This window comes from Ctenopharyngodon idella, chromosome 8 (genome assembly GCF_019924925.1).
Source record: "Ctenopharyngodon idella isolate HZGC_01 chromosome 8, HZGC01, whole genome shotgun sequence".
NCBI lineage: Eukaryota > Metazoa > Chordata > Actinopteri > Cypriniformes > Xenocyprididae > Ctenopharyngodon > Ctenopharyngodon idella.
This window is the reverse complement of record NC_067227.1, coordinates 12,564,270-12,589,568: the sequence shown is the minus strand read 5'-3', so window position 1 is coordinate 12,589,568 and position 25,299 is coordinate 12,564,270. Positions and strand designations below refer to the sequence as shown.

General features: G+C 35.7%; 1 protein-coding gene across 1 annotated transcript; it reads right to left on the bottom strand.

Moving 5' to 3' along the window:
• Positions 1-1,123: 1,123 nt before the first annotated feature.
• Positions 1,124-24,576, bottom strand: golga1 (golgin A1). Its single transcript, XM_051903438.1, is given in 24 exon segments — positions 1,124-2,720; positions 2,722-2,730; positions 6,674-6,760; positions 7,525-7,791; positions 7,889-7,948; positions 9,696-9,851; positions 9,954-10,114; positions 11,189-11,291; positions 11,389-11,478; positions 12,038-12,133; positions 12,229-12,381; positions 12,675-12,770; positions 12,904-12,999; positions 13,933-14,028; positions 14,114-14,239; positions 14,704-14,799; positions 15,978-16,089; positions 16,319-16,488; positions 16,738-16,866; positions 16,992-17,122; positions 20,163-20,237; positions 20,956-21,046; positions 23,474-23,750; positions 24,409-24,576. Coding segments are annotated over 23 exon segments (2,595 nt in total). The 5' UTR covers positions 23,600-23,750; positions 24,409-24,576; the 3' UTR covers positions 1,124-2,651.
• Positions 24,577-25,299: the final 723 nt, after the last annotated feature.

The window sequence follows — 25,299 nt, the reverse complement described above, 5'->3', positions numbered from 1 at the left end:
GAATACTAATAGTGATACTCGAGGCTGCTGCTAAAATTCAGAAGGGGAGGACAAAATTTTTGCTCAACACAGAGCCTGGGACAATGTTCATACACAAAAATACAAATGAATAAACGACTATATCCCGTCTCATATGGCTACTGATAATTTATCAATAATGTTACTTATTTAATGATATTATAGATTACACTTTTGCAGAACGTGCCATGGTTGCGGAGTTATCGCATTTGACCAGCGGATGTCGCTAGCGTGTCACTGCTTCGCTGCTTTGCGCATGCGTAGAAGTTTCTCATTATTATGAGAAAGTTTCTCATTATTATGAGATACTAAGTCATTATTACGAAAAACTTTCTCAATATAATGAGATACTAAGTCATAATTATGAGAAAGTTTCTCATAATTATGACTTACAGAATTATATTTTTTTTACTCAATTGTGGCGGAAACGGGCTTCCATATTTAAATATGGAATGGATGTACGGAACATGACTCACCTTTGAAATTCTGGCATCTTGAATGGTATCTGCTATTTTTGACCAAACTAACATAAAGCAACCAAAGACTCATTCTGTTATGCTATTTTAACTAAACCATCATCAACAGAAGCTTTGTGTTTTGTATATGATTGGAAGAGCACTCTCTTACAGTGTTGCCATGTCCATATTATTATAAGGGCTTATAAGGGCTTGTTTGGGCTTGGCTCATAAAGCCATCAAGTTTATGGAGTTAACAAAATAGGAAAGTGTGGGTTGCGTTATTTTGGTCTAATTTTCAATATAATAGCACTTGGATTCTTTTAGGTTTATTTTGGGGGGTGTTTACACAACACCATTTTGTTGTTTTCTGTGTGTATAGAACGGGATTAAGCACTAAAAGGTGAACTGACACAAATTTAGCTGAAGTGTGTATGTGGCCTGTATGCAGTAGTCACCTAGTAACTAATCTATAATCTCTCAAGTGAAACTGAATGTTAATGTTCATCGTTAATTATTCATCTGTTAGTTCTGCTCAAAAATGATTCAGAAAGGCATTGTCTCACCACTTTCAGATCCACTGTTACAACAAAAACACAAGTCAGCATTGGTAACCACACAAAAGCACAAACGAGTCTTCAGACTAAAACTCACTGAGAAAGATTTTAATTTTTATCAAGTTTTGATATTCCTGACATACCATGAAGTGAAACCAAAGTAAGGATGTAGTGGTATTTTGCTGAAAGCAGAGGCAATGGATACTGTCGTGATGGCTACAGTATCATAACATCAAAACAAACATGAATACAGTTGTAGAAAAGTGCATTATGGATCTTCCATCTCATTCCTAAGGTGTTCACACACAGGGCATTTTATCTGCATTATCCAATGGGATTTCAGAGAACCTTCATTTACGGCACAACAAATTCTCTGAATCAGCTGTTTCAGGCTTCAGAAGGAATTTCTTCAGTCTTTACATAAAACAGAAATTCTTTGGGTTTCTTTTTCTAAAAACAGGAAACAAATGTTAAGCATCCCGCACAGATATTCAAGGCTCTCTTCAGCTGTTTTTACCAGAAGAGTCTGTCATTTAGAATGGATAACCTTAGTGCTGATGTGGCCTTAAAAGTGTTAAAACACACAAAATTACATCGTTCTGACAGCAAAACACTGGCTCTGACTGAAAACAACTTGGTTTTCACAGGTAAAATGGAGAGATGTTTCTATTGACTTGTTCTCAGAGAAATATAAATGCAGTTGCTAGTATTTCAGCCTTGAATGGTAAGGCTTCAAGTGTACTCAAATGCTTCAATATACACTCAGAACCAAAGTACAATCAAAGCATTCAGTATAAGGCATGCATGCTCGTTTCCTCAGTCTGTGCATATATGCCTCTATGTTACAGTTTCAAGCCCACAGTGAAGAATCTCACACATATACATACACACTCATGAACAGCATTGAGACTAATGCATGTGTATGATGACCAAAAACATAACTTAAGTATCCACTGATTTATAAATCATCTTATCACTTATATACAGGTATTCATATATAAATACTTGTATGGAATGTATGCAATTGTAATTTACACATAAACAAGGCAGATTAAAGTAAGATGTGTCCACATATTCAAAATCACAACCGTATATCTTACGACATCCCATTCCTGATTTTCATTGACGTCCAGTATTGGAGGAAAAGGGGCAGATGATCATAGTCTTAAGACTGGTGCTCAAGCTCAGCTCAAGCTCAAGCTCAGACTGGTGTTACAAAAAAGTAAATGAAAAAAATGTTCATTTTTGCGTTGAAAGATCTTCTTCAGTTGAAGGATGTTGGAAACAGCAGTGGTAGTTTTTTGAAAGCGGATGAAAATACAGAGTACATGAGTGAGACGGATGATGTTATTTAACCATTACTTAAAAGATGAAACTCCCCAGTTCACAGAAAGATGATGTTCATAAAGCGTTTGTTTTTAGTCCCTGCAATATTTTAGTGAAAAATGGACAGAGTTGTTTTTATGTCCCATTCTTTAAAGGGCATGAGCTACATAGGAACTGTTGAGGCAGAGATTGAAACTGCAGAGTCGGCGATTGTTCTCTTCAAACATCAGTAGTTTCCTACTGTGATCATTCACTGTTCCCTCTTTCACTTTGTCTCAGAGATGTTTTTTGTCTCTCAGCTCCAACTTGAGGTTCCTGAGATGGAAGGTCGTATGATTCCTTTGGGTGTGGGCTTGGAACCGAAACCATGACATCTGAAACACACACAAAACATTAGACTCAAACAGTGCTTCTATCATTCAAATACACCGTTTAAAAATCTGGCCCACCTCATTTTGTCAGTGAACAGGATATATTTACAGAATGTTGTGACTAGCAATGCACTGCTATAAAAATTCAGGAACTGTATTAGATAAACATTTTTTCTTTTAGTTTTTAATATCTATCCATTCATTTATATATCTCTATCGATCAATCCATCCATCGATTCATCGCTCCTTCCATTCATCCATAGATCCATCCATCCATCCACCTATAGATCCATCCACCTATCCACCAACCAATTCATCCATCCACCTATAGATCCATCCACCCATCCATCTACAACCCCTGACAAAAGTTATGGAATCACCACACTTAGAGGATGTTCACCCAGATTTTTTACTTTATAGCAAACAAACAAATCACAGATATGACACAAAAAAGATTTTGTTCAATAGCTTAACATTCTGGCTTCAGGAAACATTTCTCAAAAAAAATCCACTTACATTTTTATTATTAATGGCATGTCTTTCCAGAGCAAGTAGAGGAAAAAAGTATGGAATCACTCAATGTTGAGGAAAAAAAATATGGAATCATCAACAAAAAAACAAAACAATTGTTGCTCCTCCTCTGGCTTTTGACAGCCTAAATTCTTTAAGGCATGGACTTCATTAATGAAAAACAATATTCCCCAACAAGCTGGTTTCAACTTTCTCAAATAGCGTTTGACAGATCAGCTTTGCAGGGTGGAGCCTTGTCATGGACCAATGTTTATAATTCCACCATAAATTTTCAATTGGATTGAGATGCGGACTGTTTGCTGGCCATGTTTTTGAGTTGATATGCCTTTCCTTGAATAAAAGCTTTAACACTCTTTGCTCTATGGCAAGATGCATTATCATCCTGAAAAATTATTTCATCATCACCAAACCTATTTTCTATCGATGGAATGAGAAAAGTGTCCACAATTTCAATGTACACCAGTGCATTTACTGTTGAGGTAATGATTGTCATCTCCCCTGGTCCTTTACCTGACATGCACCCCCATATCATAAATGAGTTGGGAAATTTGATTGTTTTCTTCAAGCAGTCATCTTTATGTTTCATTAGAACGGCACCTGACAAAAGTTCCAGTGTAATCACCTTGGCTAATGCAGATTCGCGATTCTTCACTGAATAACACTTTCATCCAATCATCCAGAATCCATGATTGCTTCTCTTTAGCCCACTGTAACCTTGTTTTCTTTTGTTTAAGTGTTAGTACTCATTTTCATTTGGCTTTTCTATATGTAAGCTCAGTAAGCTCTATATGTAAGTTCAAGCTGGTTTTTACAGTTCTGTCCCAAAAACTGGCTCCTGATTCTGTCTGTTTTTCTTTTGTTTTGTTGTGGTTTTTTTTTAGATTTCTATCTTGACGCTTTGGCGTCTTCCTTGGTCTGCCCGTATGTCTTGCTTTATAACCTTCCCATTTAGTTTATACTTGCACCAAATTTTAGACACAGCTGACTGGGAGCAACCAACTTCTTTGGCCATACTCCATATTGAAATTCCTTGTTGAAGGAGTTTTATAATCCTTTCCATTGTTTCAACTGAGAACTCTCTTCTTGGGGCCATATTTCATTTCAATTAGCCAAGTCAAACAACCCAGGTGCAAGCACTCCCTTTTAACTACTGACTAATTAGCATTTTTAGACTTGTCCCAGTGTTTGTTTAAAATGGAAATTAACAGATGATTCCATATTTTTTTCCTCAACATTGAGTGATTCCATACTTTTTTCCTCTACTTGCTCTGGAAAAAGACATGCCATTAATAATAATAACAAAAGTGGATTTGTTTGAGGTATGTTTCCTGAAGCCAGAATGTTAAGCTATTGAACAAAACATCCTCTAAGTGTGGTGATTCCATAATTTTTGCCAGGGGTTGTATAGATCCATCTATCCACCTATAGATAGATCCATCCATCCACCTATAGATCCATCCTCCATCCATCCATCCATCCATCTATAGATCCATCCATCCAACTAACCACCCACCTATCCATCCATCCAGAAATGAGTACTGACATTTCAAAAATAAATACTAAAATATTTCACAGTATTTTATAAATAAACAATATGAAATTAATTCAATTTTAAATAAATTTAAAAAAGCTTGAAAATGTCTTTCACAGAAACACTGTTATTTAATAAATAAATGGTTAAACTGTTATTTAACCATTTACAATAACGTTTACACTACCATTCAAAAGTTTGGGGTCAGTAATTTTTTTTTTTAAATTCATCACGGAAGCATTAAATTGATCAAAAGGGATAGTGAAGACATTTATAATTTTACAAAAGGTTTCCAATAAATGATGTTGATCTTTCTATTCATCAAAGAATCCTGAAAATAAATGTATCACGCTTCCACTAAAATATTAAGCAGAACAACGCTTTTCAAAATTATTATTATTAATAATAAATATTTTTGCACATGTAGTGTATATTATTGTTTAAATTAACCAATTTAATTATAGAATACAATCTTCAGAGTGATTAACAGTCAATACATTCAATCAATTATTATTAACAAGAATAATATTATTATTAATTTTATAATTTCTTTCTTTCTTTCTTTCTTTCTTTCTTTCTTTTCTTAATGCCTGCCAGCTTCTATGGCTATATTCATGGCGAGAGAGGTTTAGTTAAAAAAAAAAAAAAAAAAAAACCTGAAGATTTTTAAGATTCATTTTTTCTAAAAACCTTAAAACTAAATTTGGATTTATTCTTCAAAAGAATCAACAGAATAAAACCATTTTCTTAAAAAGGGTAGAAGTGTTACAGTCCAGTAAAATATATGTTTAATGGACAGTGGATTCAGGCAAGATGGACACTTTGGATAATTTTCTCCTGAAAGTAAAAATGTATGCGTTAGTCTTGAGTGTCCTATCCGGAATCTTGTATAAACAACTTGATCCCAGCGATTATTAAACGGCAATATATTTTTTGTTCCAACATCCGGATTTAATTATTGTAGTTTGTTGTTTAAGCACTGATCCCATTCCAATTGCCATTTGTTTGTGGTGTATGTATTTAAAGCTGGTTTCAGGTCTGTAAAGGGTATAAAACATTTTACTGGTTCTTTAGATAATGCTTCTTTGGCAGCACTGTCTGCTTTGCTCATTACCAGAGATTCCTGAGTGGCCAGGTACCCATCAGAAAATAATATTAAAATGCTGCGATTCAAGAGATGACAATTTAATTAAAATCTTAACAATAGTTGGGTGATTTTATAATTACTAACAAAGAAATCAATAATTATCACCTTTTTAATGCCAATAGCTGATTATTTAATTGATTATTTTGTTATGGCCAGTAACGAATATGATATAATCAGATTTTTTGATACTATGATGTCTGCTTTTAGAAACAGTATTAACACAACAGCTCCAATCTACAGTTTCAGTTTTAAAGTGAACAAAAATAAATACCTGATAATATTTTGCTTTTCTAATCATTTCAAAAATTTTTTTTAAATGTACATTCCCTAATTTTGTTTCAAGTAAAAGTTAAACTTCTGTATATATATATATATATATATATATATATATATTAAAAAAAAAACCTTTTCCCCAAGTCCTCTACACAAACCAGTGTACCATTGAAAAGGGGCAGCGAGTGTAATGTAGCACAGTGATGTGCAGTGATTTCCCTGCTCTCCAGCACTGCTGTTGGGTCGAGCTATAAATACCTGCCAGCTGCTATTCCTGACCGTGTCACTGAGTGCTAATGGTTTGATTCAGTGCGGTGAGCCAGATATCCTGACCCACATTGTTAGCTGCCTTAGCAGAGTGGCCTAGTTAGCTCACGGGTGCGGAGGAGAACGCTGCTGGGTGTGATGAGGGTACAGAAGAACCTTACCATCATACCATCAAAAGATTTGTTTCTCTTACACACCTTGTACTCCAGAGTCTGTTTGAGCATGTCCTCTTCATCTTTTGTGAAATGCAGAAGTACAGAAACGGCTCTGATGAGCTGGAAAGCCTGAACAAATAGATAGAGAGACTCAGAGAGAGGAAACATCTTACTGGAGCATTCATTCAAGCATCACTTACAGGTACGCTAGGCAGGAGTTGAGTAGAGGACTCTCTAGTGTTTAAAAATCAGTGATGCACAATTGCACATACCAACTGGATAGTAATAAGATGATTATTAGGGTAAATAACGTACCAAAAAACATTTTATAGGACACTGTGGCTACAATAATCTGCATTACAAATCAAATGCCATCCAAGATGATTGGACGAACACTAAAAAAGTTTGGGGTCAGTAAGATTTTTTAATGTTTTTGAAAGAAGTCTCTTACGCTCACAAAAGCTGCATTCATTTGATCAAAAATAAAGTAAAACAGTAATATTGTGAAATATTTTTTTTACAAATTAAAACAACTGTTTTCTATTTGAATATATTTTAAAATGTAATTTATTTTTTGATGGCAAAGCTGAATTTTCAGCAGCCATTACTTCAGTCTTCAGTGTCACATGACCCTTCAGAAAAGCTTCTTTTAAGAAACATTTCTTATTACTATCACTGTTATTATAATTTGAGTATTTATTTGAAATAGAATCTTGTACCATTATAAATGTCTTTACTGTCACTTTTGATCAAATTAATGCATTCTGGCTGAATAAAAGTATTAATTTCTATAAAAAAAAAAAAAACTCTACTGACCCCAAACTTCAGAATGGTAGTGTACATTGTTTTTTTTAATGTCATCTGAACAGCTCAGATACCATTCAAGCCCTCACCTCTGCCTCTCTGGATGACATGAACTTCAGCACCACGTGTTTGAGGTACTCAAAGTTGATCTCTCTTGTGTCGGTGAGGTCTGAACTGTTGGTGACTGTGGTGTTGGAGGTGATGGGAGGCGGGCCGGGGGTTTGAGGGAGTCCTGGAGCTGGAGCTGGAGCTGTGGAGTGCATCGGTGTCTCTAAGACCATCTTATCGGCCGATCTCTCTTGCCTTCCTTCCTGGAGTCTCTCCTTCATCTCAGAGTCAGGATCTGGTTTCAGTTTCTGTTGCACAAACACGTGAGAAAATGTTTACTGACAGCTGACATGGGCTGTGTTGCATACAATACATAGACAAATGCATCTGAATAAACACACGCACCAGCTCTTTCTGTAGCGTCCTCTTCAGTTCTGCAAGCCTCTGCTGTAGCTGCTTTATTGTCTGACAAAAATAAATAAATAAATAGATTGTTTGTTCCCACTTTATATTAAGTGTCTTTAAACTACTATGTAGTAACATTCAAATTAATCATTTGATACAATGTGTACATACATGTTTGTATATTGCACTTATTTAAAAATTACCTGCATGAAATTACAGCTGTAATTAATTTCTGTAACTGCATCTTTAATTACACTCTTGACCCTTCCCTTACCCCTTAACCCACCCTACCACCAAACCTGTTCCTAACCTTACCCATATCCTACCTCAATGGCAGCAAAAATGTTTTGCAATATATAAACACAATAAGTACATTGTACCCATTTTTTTGTGCATACATAGTAGTTAAAGACACCTAATATTAAAGGGTTAGTTCACCCAAAAATGACACTCAAAAATATCGTAATTTGTGTTCTGAAGATGAATGAAGGTCTTACGGGTTTGGAACGATATGAGAGTGAGTACTTGATGAATTTTCATTTTTGGGTGAACTAACCCTTTAAATGTGACCAATTGTTTAGAATATTAAATTGAAACAAAATCATACAAAATGTCCTTGTTTATAAACTTCTTTACTTACTTTATAATGTCAAGTGCAACAGAATATACCGTTTTCAAATTATAAATAAAATGGGGTAATATTATTGGTGAATATAATTTTTCGCCTTCAGTGCAGGCTTGGTTATGTCAGCAAAGTTGTTTCAAAGGTGGAGAATAATGTAATGAAAATTTAATTACAACTGTTTTTACACGTACAATAATATGTATGAATGAATGGTGCACAATGAAACTAGACATATTAAAGTACTTACATTTTAAACCCCATAAAAACATTCTCCAACTGATGTAATTAATTTAAATCATTTATTTCTGTAAAATATGTTCTCCATATAATTAAGTTCTTACATATAATTACAAGTTCATAATTTTTGATAAAAATGTTAAAGTGCCCCTATTATGCCATTTTAAAAGGCTCCTAATTTTGTTTTGCAGGTCTCCTACAATAGATTTACATGGAAGGTCAAAAAATACATTGCAGCATCACCTCTTTTCTCAAAGGATTCAGTCTCTCTAAACTCCTCCTTTCTGAGAGCCTACTCTGCAGTTATTGGTCAGATGGCACAGTGTGTTGTGATTGGTCTACCACTTACAGTGTGTCGGAAAATGAAATGTCCATTACCATACTTGAATTTCAGCTCCAGAGCTTCCTCAGCACTTGTAAACAGTGATACGAATGGTAACAATGGTGTCAGATTTACTTTACCATATAAATTTGAGTCTGAGTCCTCATCCTTTGGAAATGCATGCAAAGTTTATTTGCTTTCACATCGCAGAGAACAGACATGTTCAACATGTCGACAGCACAAACCAACTTTCCTTGCCTCAGTTACAACTACAGTGTTTGAGGGTCAAAGTAGACATTGTTCACGGGCAGCCAAAGAAGACCATAGGCTGGTATTATGCAAATTTGTTACAAACCTACGTAGGTTCGAGCAGGAAGTAAGACTGGAATTACTAACGACTCGTTTCAGGTAGTTCAGAATTGGTTCATTCCTTTGGGAAACAATAACTCCATTTGTTAAGCACTTTGACCTTTGAAACTCTGCAGACCTTTTACCTTAAACAGATATATTATACAAAACATGAAAGCTAATATCCAAAAAAAAGCATAATAGGGGCACTCTAAAATCTGCTGCTCTTCTTAGAAATTATATTCTTTCATTTCAGTGGTTTTGTTTGCTCTCACCTTGTTCTTTTCAGCCAGTTGTTGCTCCAGGTCTTTATTGACCTTTTGTAACTGGTCAAGATCACTTACAGTAACCGTCCCATTCTGTTCACCATCACACTCATCTGCATGTGACTGCGCTGTTAATCTCAACACCTCACCCTCGAGATCAGACACCTGCCACACACAAAGAGATGTGTAAATACAAAAACATCTAATTGGCAAGACAATGTATCTAAGAGCAACAGGCAGCTCAGGTGGGTAAAAGCACACACCAACCTGTGACTGGTAAGAAGAGAGTTGCTGTGTTTTTGTGACGACTTCCTGCTGCAGCGATGTCAGCTGAGAGCTGTGTTCCCGCTCTCTCTCCTCAGCCTCCAAACGACGAGACTCACACTCAGCCTGCAGAGAAGACAGACTGCTACGGGCTGCCTTCAGCTCTGACACACACAAACACACACACAATAAGAAACAGAAGCTTTTTAATGCAAACCATTATAAAGCACATGAACATTTCTGGCATCAATGGATCTAATCTGTAGTGCAGAACTCAAAAATTAACATCTGACACACTCACTTTACCTTTGATCATGTCCAATTCGAAATGAAGCAAGAAATTAAATGAAGCTTAAATGAACTTATCAGTTTAGTATCAAAATCAGTATGATTACTGACAGGTTAATAATATAAATGGCAATTATACAATATATATATATATATATATAAAATATTATAATATTATATATATATATATATATATATATATATACATTTATTTTTAATATATATTTTAAGGTCCAGATTTACTAAACAGGGCAAATGAGTGGCAAGTTTTGCGCGTGATCTACTGCTGACGTGCAAATTAAAGAACACAGATGCAGTCAAATCATTTACATAATGACTAACACAATCTACCAAGAGCAGTGCAAATTAGCGTTGGGTCACAAATAAGCAGAGCTTATGCTCATCAGGTGCGGGTCGACACAGGTGCAACTTGTTACATGTAATATACGGATAACATCTTCCTCTGGCATTCCAAAGAAATTAATACGAGTGGAAAATATTTTCTCCCTTTTACCATGCGCTCTCTGTTCTCTGTGGTGTCTCCTCCTAGCAGCAACAACTGTAGCCATGTCGCAAAACAGGTTAAGACATTTTTTGGATGTTAAATAATGGCAGAAATACCAGTAAATTGACTAGCATAAACATTAGTAAAACACTTTGCGTGATTCGTTTAAATACTCTCCTCCCATAAGTTTTGCGTCTGAAAGGGAAATTCCTACAAATGCATATGCAATAAGGTCAGCTGCAAAGACAACTCAGTCCACGCCTTTTCAGCACTAATATTGCACTGCGTGTCTTTAGTAAATCCTGACAGTAGTCTTTTAAGGCCAAAAGAGGGTTTGCGCTGACGCAAGCTGTTAGTAAACCTGGCCCTAAAATGTGTAACCAAAACAGTATTTTTTTTTTTTTTTGGAGGGGTTGAATCAGTTCCTGTCCTGCTGCCTCCTTACCTTCCTTCAACGTGTTTAGTTCCTCCTCCTTTGCCCCTAAATCTTGAGAAAGACGACTCACTTCCTTTTCCGCCTTCTCAAGAGACTCTGTCATTTTGCTGACCTATAAAAGACAAGCAATAAATTAAGTATCTAAAACAAGTACATGACATTAAGAGTGAACAAAATATATGCATGTTTGAATATGGCAGTGAATTAACCTGCTGTTGGAGTTCTTCCCTCTGTTTTCTGGTTTCCTCCAGAGCTTTGGCAATTTCAACGCTGACCGTCTGCCTGCTGCTCAACTCCGCCTGTGACAACAACAAATATGTCACACAAATGCTATATTGGTCAGCAACATAACTCAAACTTACAATATACAAAATAATAGTGAACTACAGAACAAAAGTTTGGGGTCAGTATGTGTTTTTTTATTTTTTATTTTTTTTAGAAAGAAATTAATACTTTCATTCAGCAAAGATGCATTCAATTTACTGACAGTAAAGACTGTCAAGAAAAACTTTATCAACACTGATAATAAAAAGAAATGTTTAAGCACCAAAATAGGTATCTTAGAATGATTTCTGAAGGATCATGTGACACTGAAGACTGGAGTAATGATGCTGAAAATTCAGCTTTGCATCACAGGAAAAAATTACATTTAAAATATATTAAAGCAGCAGTTATTTGAAATACTACTCTTTACTATATATTTGATCAAATAAATGTAGCCCTGGAGAGCATAAGAGACTTCTTTCAAAGTAGTGTAGTGTAGTGTTACATAGATAATATTGAAAAAAAAAGTGAATCTGTTAGTGAATATTGAAGAGAAGTGAACGTGTTTGTGCAGATGTGGTAGATGATTCTCACTCTAGACTGCTCTAGTTCTGCTGTCAGTCTCTCTACAGTGCTGTCAGTCTCAGCTTTGCTCTTCAACAGTGAGGCCTTTTCCTCCTCCAGTAACCGCTTGGGAGAAAGACACAAACATCAGACAAACTTTTAATAATGTTCCCATGTTCAGTTTATGATAGTCAAAAAAAGACTAGTGATGTTTCACAAACCAGGTTGTCCTGATGATTGTTGACCTCAGTTTCTCTCTCCTGCTGTAGTGCAAGAAGTTCCTCCTCCAGTCTGGCTGTTTTCTCCAAGCCTCTCTGTCTCTGTGTCGAGACCTGCTGTTGTAGTCGCTCTCTCTCCTCTGTCCACTCCACATGCTATGGGACCAAAGGTCAAAACTCTAAGGCAAAGCTTAAGGGACTTTAAGGATTAACAATAAAGCTGACTTGTAAGACAGACACTGAGCTGTTTGACAAGCCCATTTTTTAATAACCATAAACACCATAATATCTTTTCCTCATCTAATGCTGGCATCCCAGATTACAGATCTCTGACACAAGAGGGCGACATTTCAGTAAAAACAGCCTGAAAGTGTGAGAAACCCAACAAACAAAATTCAATCAGCTACTGGGATGTTTGGCGAGACTTTACAAAATGTGACATAATGTACCAGTTTTTCTGTGTGCGTTTCACTGTCTTCAAGTTGCTGTTGCAGACTCTTCATCTTCTCAGCGCAGTCAGCCAACCTCTGCTCCAGATCTGAGATCTGACAGAATACACACACACACACACACACACACACACACACACACACACACACACACACACACACATCATTCAGATCACTCAGCCACAGTCATGTGATGTGTGCATTAACTAAAGAATCGCAGTGCTCTCACCTGTGCATCGGTCCTCTCTCTGTAAGCCTTGGATGAGTCGTCTTTGTGCTTGATCAGAGTCTGGAGATCTGTGATGCTGGCGTTCTGCCGAGAGATCTGGAAACCAATAAGAAACAGGAATTCTCTCACTGAATTAATGTTATTACAGTACAATAGCTTTATAAAACAATATAGTATACAATATAATATAGTAGCACAGTACAGTACAGTGAATCAGTTTGATTCACAATCCATAGATTTTTGTAAAGGGTTTTGGAAAATTTAATTAAATTTGATTCAATTAACAATGAAATATGATTTGAATAATGATTAAATTCTGAATTTTTTTAAATGCATTTATTGGATACTTTAAATACATTCTACATTACTGTTCAATAGTTTTGGAGTCAGTAAGACTACTTTTATTGACATTAATACTTTATAAAAGGAAGGACATTTTAAACTGATCAAAAGTGACAGTAAAGATATTTATAATGTTACAAAGATTTCAAATAAATGCTGTTCTTTTGAACTTCCGAATCCTAAAAAAAAAAGTTTCACAGTTTCCACAAAAATATTAAGCAGCAGAGCTGAAATGTTTCTTGAGCAGCAAATTAGAATGATTTCTGAAGGATCATGTGACACTGAAAATTCAGCAATAAATTGCAATAATATTTCACGATATTACCGTTTTTTAAACGTTTGTCAAATTAATGCAGCTTTACTGAGCATAAGAGACTTCTATCAAAATCAAATTTTAAATAAAAGCGTATGTGTTTTGCATAAAAAAAACAAAAACAAAGGCGAAGTAATTTTAAAAACATTATGTAGTCGACGCCGATAGCCTTGTGGGCAGCATGTCGACATACAGCGCCATTGCGCGATCCTGTCCCCCCTCTCTTTCCCACCTCGTTTCCTGTCCACTCTACCCTATCCTATCACAATAAAGGCAAAAATCGCCAAAAATAAATCTTAAAAAAAACAAAAACAAAAAAAAAACATTATGTAATAGTGTAGAGCAGCGCATGAGGTTAGATGCTGGCTGTTTACCTGGGCCTCAAGTGAACTGACTGCTGTGGTGTGATTTGTTCTTGCCTCCAGTAACTGTCCTCTTGCCTCCTCTAACCTCTGCTCTAATGAAGACTTCTACACACACAAACACAACATGTGGATATTAGATGAATGAAACAGCAGTAAGATGAAAGGCATGTATACATGTGTGTCCTCTGACCTCTTTGAGCAGTTCCTGTAGGTGTTCATCCTGAGAGTAATTTGCTTCTAGTCTCCTCTCTAAGGAGGTGGCCTTCTCCTGCAGATCAGCTAATAGACGCTCTCGCTCCTCCTCTGTCACTGCAACCTGACCAATCACAGTATGGTATGAAGAGTTATACCGAAGTGACAGTGAAATAGAGGTCAATCCATTCACACACACTATATATAATTTAGCTTTAGGGCGTAGGTACAGGACACATTTTTGTGTCCAAAAATATGTATATGGAGTGCAATGAAAGGGAATGAAACACAAGGGTCTCAATATGCATTGTTAAGGCTATCTTAACCTTGACACTCTATCTAAAAAAAACAACTTGAATATAAAATGGAATGGTATAGAAAGCAGACAAATGTAATTTCCATATTAGTCAGCGTAATTAAGGAGTGTTTATTCTGATGTAATTTTATAGCCTACAGGTTTTGACTGGGTGCTACTCTCATGTGTGCCGAATAATTTAACACATTCTCAGACAGTAATTTTCACTTGCAAATGCGAGTGAATGCTTCACATTATTAGCATCAATGAATTCTTTGTTGAGTCAATCAGACCTTGTTCTTGTGCTGCTCATGCTGTAGCTTTAGCTTATTGTGTTCAGACTGGAGATGCTCCATTGATTTCTCTAATGCTTTTGCATTGCTTTGTGCCTGGAAAGCAAACAAAAGAAACAACAGAATGTGGGAATGATTTGTATCATACCATTCAAGGAAAACTGAAAACATATTGAAAAACATTTTCTAGTTTCTTTAAACAGACATTGAGCACATTTACATGCACACCAGTATGCTGACAACTCACAAAAACGAGCTTATTGAAATAACCTGTTGTCCGGGTTTACATGCAAACCGATAACCCGACAACACAAGAAAATGCATTTAAATTACTTCATTACATTTCCCGGTAGTGACGTCAAAACGTAATAATTTGCGTATCTGACTCGAGAGTATTTAATTTGTTATGTCGGTTGTGATTAATAAAGTATTAAAAATAAAGTATTAAAAAGCGAAGAAGAGTTTTGCAACATGTCAGCGGGAAACTTACAGCTTATATATTATCTTCTCATACAGTTACAGATGCAGCATTTTGACTTCTACTTTTGCTGCACAAGATGAGAACACATTTTTATAATTCTTTGGGTCAAGAAAGAGTCTGAGTGTGTGATATATTTCCTCCTCCCTTACTGCAAAACATTTGCTCTGTCTGGATGCACTTAAATCCTCAGTAAGGGCGCGTTCCTGTCACATATCACACATGCGTGCTTCAATAAGCCAACAGAAATCAGGTTAATGCGTTTACATGCTGGGCAAAATCAGAATAAGAGGCAAAAATCTAGCTGTGGCAATCGATTTATGCTTAAGCCGTTTATGACCTTACTCAGATAAAGGAAAACAGGTTAACATGTTTACATGACCACATTAATTGTCGGCTTATTAAGTGTAATCGGGTTAAGAGCGTGAATGTAAACGCACTCACTGACTGTTTCCTCAGGAGTGTATGGTTACTTCAGGGACAATTTATGTAAGTGAAAGCAAGGGTTTAAATATTTATACCACAGATTGCAGTCAGATTGCAATATTTATACAACAGTCAGCAATAAGATAAAGACAGAATACAAGTGGTTTTAATAATAATAAAGATTTCTTCATTAAATACATCATGAGCAATGTTACACCACTGTTATAAATGTATAAATATAATGTATAAATAAAAGTGAAAGAAATGAAAACACTCATATGGGATGGTATGTAACTATGCTCCCAAAAGTAACCTTCTTGGCTTCTGAGTGTCATCTGTATTGATGAGCTGAAAGTTGTCAAGTGTTCACCTTCTGGAAATCCTGTGAGACCTGCTGGATGAGCTCCTGTAACTCCTGCTCTCTCGTCTCCAGATCCACAACCCTCTTCTCAGCCTCGGCTCTCTCACTCAACAACTCATCCCTGAGAGAGACAGCGAGACAAAACTACATTTTCTAAAAACTGAAATAAGCAAACTTCACAGATGTACAGAATAATCTGACTGCAATCTCTTTTTCAGAAGGAAAATTTTGCACACCACTATTTTTAAGTCTGAAGAACACTGATCTTTGATAAAATGAAGTCAAACCTTGTTTTACATTCCAAACATTTGTATTAAGGAAGTCAAGTTCTTCTGTACTTCTTCACACACCTTTGAGCCTGTAGCTGTGAGTTGATCCTGCACATCTCCTCGTGTTCCTCTCCCAGCTCATACAGCTTGTCTTGGGTTTGACTCAGCGTCAGTCTCGCTGTGTTCAGCTCCTCTCCTCTCAATTTGAGCTCTTTCTCCCGCTGACTCAGCTGTTCCTCTCGCCTCAGCAGCTGCAGAAGAAATGCCCACTTATGATCAGGCTGCTTTGGGAGCCATTTGTTTTTGTTGTCTACATTGCAATGAATATGAGTTTTCTGACATGGCTTGGTTTTAGATTAAATATTCCTTTAAAATAAGGAATAAAAAATACTGTTTAATGCAGGAAATGGTATGAAGGTGATGTGTGTAATTTTTCGAAGTGTGTATGTTTTTTGCTATGTACAACTAATAATAGAATACTCAAGGTTCACTGTGCTGACCATGTGTTTGACTTTAGCCAGTTCCTGCTGTTGAAATCCCTCCAGCTCATCCAGGTCATCTCTCTTCTGGAACAGACTTAAACTCTGCTCTGTCATCTCGTCTAACCGAGCGGTCAGTGACAACTTCTCCTGTTTGAGAGAAAGAGGACATAACAATCATAAATTATTGGGATATTAGAAGCTTTTAACCCAAAGCAGACTTATAAATCGCTAATTAGAGCAACTTTAACCAGTATGTTACAAAGCATCTTTACCTGCTCTAGTGAAGCCAGCTTTTCCATCCACTCCTGGTCCTTCTTCTCTAATGCTAAAGCCATTCCTTCTGCCATCTTGGCTCTGTTGGCTTGGAAAGCTTCGTTCTGGTCCTGAAGTTTGCGCATGGATGCTGATTGAAAACAAAAATAAGTCAAAATCTTCAATCTTTCTGAAATCCTTCTTAGAGAAATAATCACCAGATCATTTTCAACAATGTCTATGGGCCGCATCTGTGACGAAAAGTCTGTTTCCACAGACAATGCTTTAAATGCGTCCCTCAGTGTGTAAATAAACAGCAAACATGTTTACAGTTAATACACTTACAATGGAAGCTTAGCAGAAAAGAGATCTGTAGGGTTTAAAAGCAGAAATTTGCAGCTTGCATTTTTGTTAAAGCACATAAAGAAATTATTTAGTAATTCAAATGTTTTGAAAGTAACCCGGAATATTCCTGTAACTTTTAAAACTGCTTTAAAACAGACATAACATTGTAACTCAGTGGTTAGGTGTTATCACAGATGGTAATGTTAGACTTAATATACGTAAAGTGCTAGACACATCAATACATATTAATTTTGTCTTTGTTAGTGTTGCATTAAATGTTATTAGAGACGAAAAAACACACATTTTCATTAAATGAATTGAACAACATTATATAATTTCCAGATGTCCTTGGTAGTAAAGCTGTAAAACACATTGTTAGTACATGCATTTATTATTAATCAATTGTAATCAGTGCATTTATCCTCTTAATTTGGGTCTAGAAATGGGGTCTGTGCTTTCAGATCATGGCACTTCTGAGCGAAACAGCATTTTACATTACCTTGCTATAAGCACAATCTAAAACTGCTGAAAAAAAAAAAAAATGTCATAAAAAGTGGCAAAGGACTTTAGAGGACTTCTCAATAGATTTCACCTTTAAAACTCAGATGCCATGACCCCAAAGACGCATATTTCCCAGGCACAGAAAACTCCCAAAGCAAGAGGTTAAAAGAATGCTTCAGGTTCAAGTCAAGCTCCACCAACAGCATTTGTGGCATATTATTGATTAATTTACCAAAAAAAAAAAAAAAAAAACACTGAGGAATATGCAGTAACAAATGGTATTATATTAATATTTTGTTTTTATATTTTGTTTATTAAATTACTATTATTATTATTATTGTTATTACTAATGACTAGTGTGATAGAATCACTTACTGACCTTTGTAAAGTTACATCAGATGTTCATCTACCCAAATAACTATTTTCACTTAAAATACAAAAAAAAAAAAAAAAAATATTATTGTTGAGCAATGTTTTTTTTTTTTTTTTTTTTTAAGTGAGAATACTTATGGGCCTTTTAAACAGAATGTGTATTTCCATTCCAATGCACTGCTTTTCCATTGTTTTTCTATATAAACATGCACTAAACAGAAATGTTTGACCATAGCGCTTACACCTCACATCTTTTGCAGTGTCTTGCGTAAGACACAGCATTCTAAAAACGTGGCGCTCAAGTTAAAAGAAGTTTAAACGGGACCTATTATGCCCCTTTTTACAAGATGTAAAACAAGTCTCTGATGTCTCCAGAGTGTGTATGTGAAGTTTTAGCTCAAAATACTCCACAGAGAATTTTTATAGCACGTTAAAATAGCCAGTTTTAAGGGGGGTGGGCAAAAATACGCCATTTTTGTGTGTGTCCCTTTAAATGCAAATGAGCTGCTGCTTCCAGCCCACTTTCAAGAAGAGGGTGGGGCTTCAAGAGCTCATGCAACAAACAAACAGGACAATCTCAAGCACTGAAAATGTCAGAAACTGCCAGTAATGGTGTTCAGTTCGAACCGGAGTAGGACAATGATGCATATAGAGCCAGAGAATATATGCTGCATGGAGAGAGAACAGGTATAGTTTATTACGGTTATAAATTATGTTGTCATCTTGCTTTTATCCACAATTAGTGCAAGCCTGTTGTAGCGGAACCTGTCCGAATGATGGCCAAAACTTTACAGATGAGTTTTATAAAGTTTATTGTACGTCACACAAAAGATGAAGTCTTATCCATAAACTCTCTCTCTCCCTTGCACTAACATACACAGTGATCGAATTACACAAAAACACTCATTACAACTAACAGTAAAAAAATATTTACAGACCGTGTTCTTTTTTTTTGATGGGGGTGCTTAATAAACTGGTAAACTTTATATATCTCCGATGAACTGTAATAAAAAACGAGTGCTCTCCCTTTCATTACTGCCGTAACCAGTATCACTCCGGAGACTATAAGCTGGATCACGAACAGTTGGTAATGATCCATACTTGAGTAACAACTTTTTAGCAAAACCTGTTTTGTATTGTCTCTCTGCATTTACCCTAATTCACAAAGCAGTCTGGAGTGAAATGATTTGGCAAAACATAAATGAATTTAGATATATTTTGGGGCGCATTACCTTCAAGAATTAATCCACTGCGTCCTCAGTGGCTCAGATGTTGGGAGAAAATAAAGACTCTTACATCCAACAACAGAACACCGGGATTGCTTACGAGACATTGTTGTCAGTAAAGCTGCTCAAGCGCAGAGAAAATGGCGGACAGCGTATAACTCGCTAAGGGCGGAAACTATGGCAATGCAGGACTATCAGTAAACAACTGTGGGTGGGGCCTGAGAATCAAAATGGCATGTCTAATGAGACTGCTTTGGTTTAATTGGATTTTTTTCAATGTAGGGTGATTGTGTTCACACACTGCCAACACACATTTATGTCTAAACACCATGTAAAAGTGGATTTTGCATAATAGGTGCCCTTTAACTTTTAAAAAACATGTATTTGACTTTGCGTTTTTTTACAGCAAAAACGTGTTCTGTGTGAACCGGCCCTTAGTAGTCACGTGTCAGCTTATTTAAACAACTAAGGGTAGAAATAATTTTCTGTGGTAATGCTCATGACTGCAAATGCTGTTGATAGAGCTTAACTTACATAGAACCCAAAGCAGGAGGTTTGTGATAAAACATTTAACAGTCTTCTTTCTTTTTTTTTTTTTTTTTTTGGTTTCTGATCAAGAACCAACCTTACTTGTCTATAAGTTGATCATGTGTAGCCAGCATCAGACAAACGAATGGAAAACAGAGCAAAGGAGAGAAAGCCAAAAGGAGGAAGAGGTGAAAATGGGAGGAAAAGAACGGTACGTACAATCCTGATGCTTCTCTAATGCAATCTCAAGCTTCTCCTTGGTCTTCTGCATTAGCCGAAGCTGCTCAGCGTAGTCTAGGGTTGGGGAATGGGATACCGACACACAAACACACGACCGGAGGGAGGCAGAGGAGGATGAGGGGGAGGATCACGGGTAGGGCGGGAGGAGGGACAAAAACAGGGACGAGAAAACAAAGGGATAAACATGATTGAGAAGATAAACAAATGGAGGGAAAAACAGAATGATTTTCTGAGATGAGAAAACCAGACTGACTATGAGGCTGTACAGAGACAGCTACCTTTTCCTGCTGACCTTTGACCTTTAAACTAATACATCATCCCTGATCAGGTCAATTATGCAATCATCTTATCTAGCACTGCTCATTTAGGGTTAAAGGAGTTTCTAGATCAGGCTATGTGTAACTGCATACCATGACAGGCTGATAGTGAGAGCCAGGTATCTATTATTTATGCTGATTTTTCCAGGCTGTTACAGTGGAGTCATTTGCATTCATGCCTGACTTAAATGTGGCAAATCTGTCAAATTCGATGTGCTTTATACAGTTCCGTTGTGGCAAAATGTATAAAAAGGTTTAAAGGTATCCGAATACAGACTAAAATAGAGTCACCACATAAGAGTGGCAGATGAGAAGGGTGTACACGTAATAACCTGCCTCTAGTTTTTCCTTTTCTCACTGATTTTGTCACGTTGGCCTTTCGTGTTTTTTCCCTTCTTTCAGTCTCTTTCTCTTGTTGTGTTTACATGAGTTTCAATGTATTGTGTTGGCGATACCTGAGAGTTTGGCCTCCAGCTTTCGTATTTGATCATTTCTGCGCTGAATCTGAGAAGAGACGTCATCTCTGGAGCTGCTGCCATCAGACGCCTGAAAGCGAAAGATATATATGAAGACATTTATCATCTTAACAGCACTATAGAAAAAAAACTAGGAATGCATCAATATTAAAATTCTGTCCAATACTGATTAGTATTATTTATTATTTACTGATTTACCATTTAATACTGATCACAGATTATATATTATATGTAGTATTTTTTTAATTATTATTTCAAATGTTATGGCAGATTAAAATTCTATAGTATTGTGTGTAAAAATTAAAAAACACTAAAAATCAACCGTTTTAAAATGCAAGTGAATTTAGGCAACAAAAAAAATATAATGTACAGTAAGAAAATGGAAATATTTTTTGAGATTTGCATTTAAAGGGTTAGTTCACCCAAAAATTAAATTTCTGCCATTAATTACTCATCCTCGCATCGTTCCAAACCCGTAAGACCTTCGTTCATTTTCGGAACACAAATTAAGATATTTTTGATGAAATCCTAGAGGTTTTTTCCCCCCCCATAGAATGCAACGTAATTACTGGCATTCATTCGAGATTTTTGAATAAAGTCATTATTTTTGCTTTGTTTTTGCGCACAAAAAGTATTCTCGTTGTTTCATAACATCAAGGTTTAACCACTTTAGTTGCGTTGACCATTTTCACCATGTCTTTACTACTTTTCTGGAACTTGAATGTAGTAATTACATTGCTTTCTATGGGGGATAAAAAAAAAAAAATCTTAATTTGTGTTCTGAAGTTAAACAAACGTCTTACGGGTGTGGAACGACATGAGGGTGAGTAATTAATGAAAGAAATTTCATTTTTGGGTGAACTAACCCTTTAACAGGGTTTTAAATGTTAACTTTGATTGTGAGATGACAGTAAAGATCATCTAAATGTAAAAACAGTGGAAATGAGCATGAACAATTAAATATACAAATTAGGCAATTAATTAGAAAAACACAAAACACTAATATCTGAGAAATTACCAATATAAATCGAACATCCCTCAAAAGAACTATATAATGCAAAAGGGAGAAAATATTTATTTATATTAAAAAGAAATTCCCAAAAGTTAAATTGCACATGCAGAATCATTTAGGTTTTTAATTTAATAAAACATTTAACATTAAATAATTTACATTGTCCTTGGGGTCCAAACCTATTGGTTTCTCTTGATTAAACACCTATAAGTATGGCTTTGATTTAGACCTGTTACTGATGCTCTCATTCTCCATCAAGCCTGAAGGCTGCAGCTTTAATTATTTAGGGCGATAGACAACCTGAACCTAACCCTGAGTGTGTTGCCATTAATTGCTAGAGGACAAGAGTGTCAGGTTACACTGGTTTGTCAAAGCATGTGATATTATTTAGCACTTTCTATAAAGCAGCATAGCACAGCCCTCTAGTAATAAACTTAGACATACTACCAGGTTACTCAGGTGAAGCACTGTACAAACACAGTCAGTACACAGTCATATGACTTTCACTAGAATGGATACTGTAGGTAAGCCAGTCATTTAAAACAGGAATAACTATACAGCTGTTTACAAGGGCCATGCTACTTTTGCAATAGGAAATATTTAGGTATTTACTACGTCCACCAATCAAAATGTGTCAGCTGGTACTTTACTAGACTTGGAAGTACACTTGGAAGGTTTTAGTTTAGAATTGAAAACAATTTTCACAATAATATTTTTTTGGGGGGGGGAATAGATGTACCACCATTCAGACAAGCATAAGAGAAATATACTGTAGAATTAGGTTAATACATAATTCTATTTGACCAAGAATACACACAACCCTTCATAGGTTTTGGGTCAGTAAGTTTTTTTTTTGTTTTTTTTTTTTTTTTTATAAATAAATAAATACTTTCATTCAACACATTCAATTGATCAAAAATGACAATAAATACATTTATAATGTTATTTCAAATGCTGTTCTTTTGAACTTTCTACATAGATAATAAGAAATCAGCATATTAGAATGATTTCTGAAGGATCATGCGACACTGAAGACTGGAGTAATGATACTGAAAATTCAGCTTTGCATCACAGGAATAAAGAATATTTTAAAGAAAACACTTACAATTTTAAAATGTAATAATATTTCACAATATTTCATTTGGTTTTTACAGTATTTTTTAACAAATAAATGTAGCCTTGGTGAGCATAAGAGACTTATTTAAAAAAAAAAAAAATCTTGTTAACATTATCAATCTTATCAAAGTTTAATACATTATTTTTTGGAATAAGCAAAGAGCAAACATGAAGAATACAGTAATATCACACCGTGACCCAGATATTATTATAAAGATTTTTTTTGTTTTTTTAAATTTTGCAACAGAGCAAGCAACTTAATTGGTCCAAACACCACAAAGATTTATTAATGCATGATGAAGATATTGAGATCGCAAAAAGATGAGGACTCAGAGTTACACAAAAGTATAAAGAGAAAGATCTACTCACAAAGTCATCCCCTGAATCTGCGCCCACAGAAGTAATGGACTCTTTGCTCATGGAGCGAGGGATGCGGCCTGAACGAGGGGCAGTGGCGGCTTCCTCTGCCAGCTTCTTCTTCAACTTTGCAAACATCTCCGTAGTGTAGATGTAGCCTATAGCCGTGTGTGTGAAGCAATGATTTGAATGACTCTCTGGGACACTTTACGGCCTTTGTAATGCAGAACTGGTTATATCCACGACATACGCAGATCTCATTCTGGGGTTACTCTCTGCTGCCTTAACTCTGTGGAGACAATCACAACACTAGAATTACATTAGCAGAAGAAATTCACTTGGTCTAGTGAACACACTAATACAATCAAAGAAGGCTTTTAACTAGCAGATACTTTTCTGAATAAAATGAGCCTGCTGTGCTTCATATTAGTGAATTGCTTAGTATACATCACTGTCTAGCATACATATGTGCCTGTATGCTAGACAGTGTATATACTCCTGTTTATATAGTTAGTGGAAGTGACATAAATGTACAAAAATAGTACTATACTTATACTGACACTCAACTAATGAATTATTTAAAGCAGATACGTTGTTTTCAAGCAATACTGTAGAGTTAAATACAAATATGAACTCATAAAACCAAATTTTGATGCGTTTCAATGTTTTAGAATAGACTACATGACCAAAAAGACTCAATGTTTACACTGCTTGATAAGCTACATTGTAGTAAGCTAACCAGTGTCAGGTTTGATTATGACACGTAAGCTTGATGCCAAACCCATTTATCCATCACATGCTGCCACTGCATGCCAACATCTAAACACAACTGTCAAATAAAAAACGCAAAGCGGAGCAATAAGAGATAATTGTAAACAAAGCTAGCTAATGTTAGCTCTCGTGCATCTTCATTACTAAATCAACTGAGCAGACAATCGTGAACCTACCGTGAAAACTCCATAAACTCTGAAAGAACTGATGATTATTGTAATGGAAATGCACGTTTAACGCAAATATTTTTCAGGCGTTACATCTGTGCGTGCTGTTTTTGTCGGGGCTAGCAACTGGCTAACTAACTTCACCACGTAATCTTCAGTCACCAGAATCCTGATGACGTTCCAGGAACAACTTGGCAATTGTGCTCCGCGCTGATTGGACCACCACAGGAGGGAGGCGTGGCTACAGGTTCGCGTGATTTCATGTCAAACATGAAAGCTGTCATATACTCACACAAGGCTCACAGTATAGTAGCATTGCTAAATTAGACGCATACAATTATTAAAACGTATAATGAGACATTAATGTATAAATGTTTAGATTAAAACAATAATTCTGGTTATAAATAATAAATAATTAATAATTAGTGTATTGATTAAATTTTACTTAATACACTGATGATGTTGGAAGGAACAATGTTTTTTTTATGTTTTATTTTTTGTTAAATGCATAGTTTTATTTTTTCATAAAAAAACCAAGTTAAGACCCCTGCTGTAAATCGTTTTGTTATGATAGCTTGTAGTTTTTTACTAAATATTATTTCATTACATTCCTACATAAAACATGTGGAATGTATAGGGGAATTATCAAAAACTCACTTAAAATGGATAATGACAACTGAATATGAATTTACAGATGACTCTTCATCTAAACACTGATAACAGCATTTCAAACAAACCTCAAATGACAGTAATAAACAAAAGATGGGGAGATAATAAAATAAATAAAACATTATTATTATTATTTAAAGAAGACATTCAAGATCTCTATATGAGGGCTGAAGGGTTTTTTGTTTTTTGGTCAACTTACGGTTGGCCACATGTAGTCCTTTAAGATGTTAT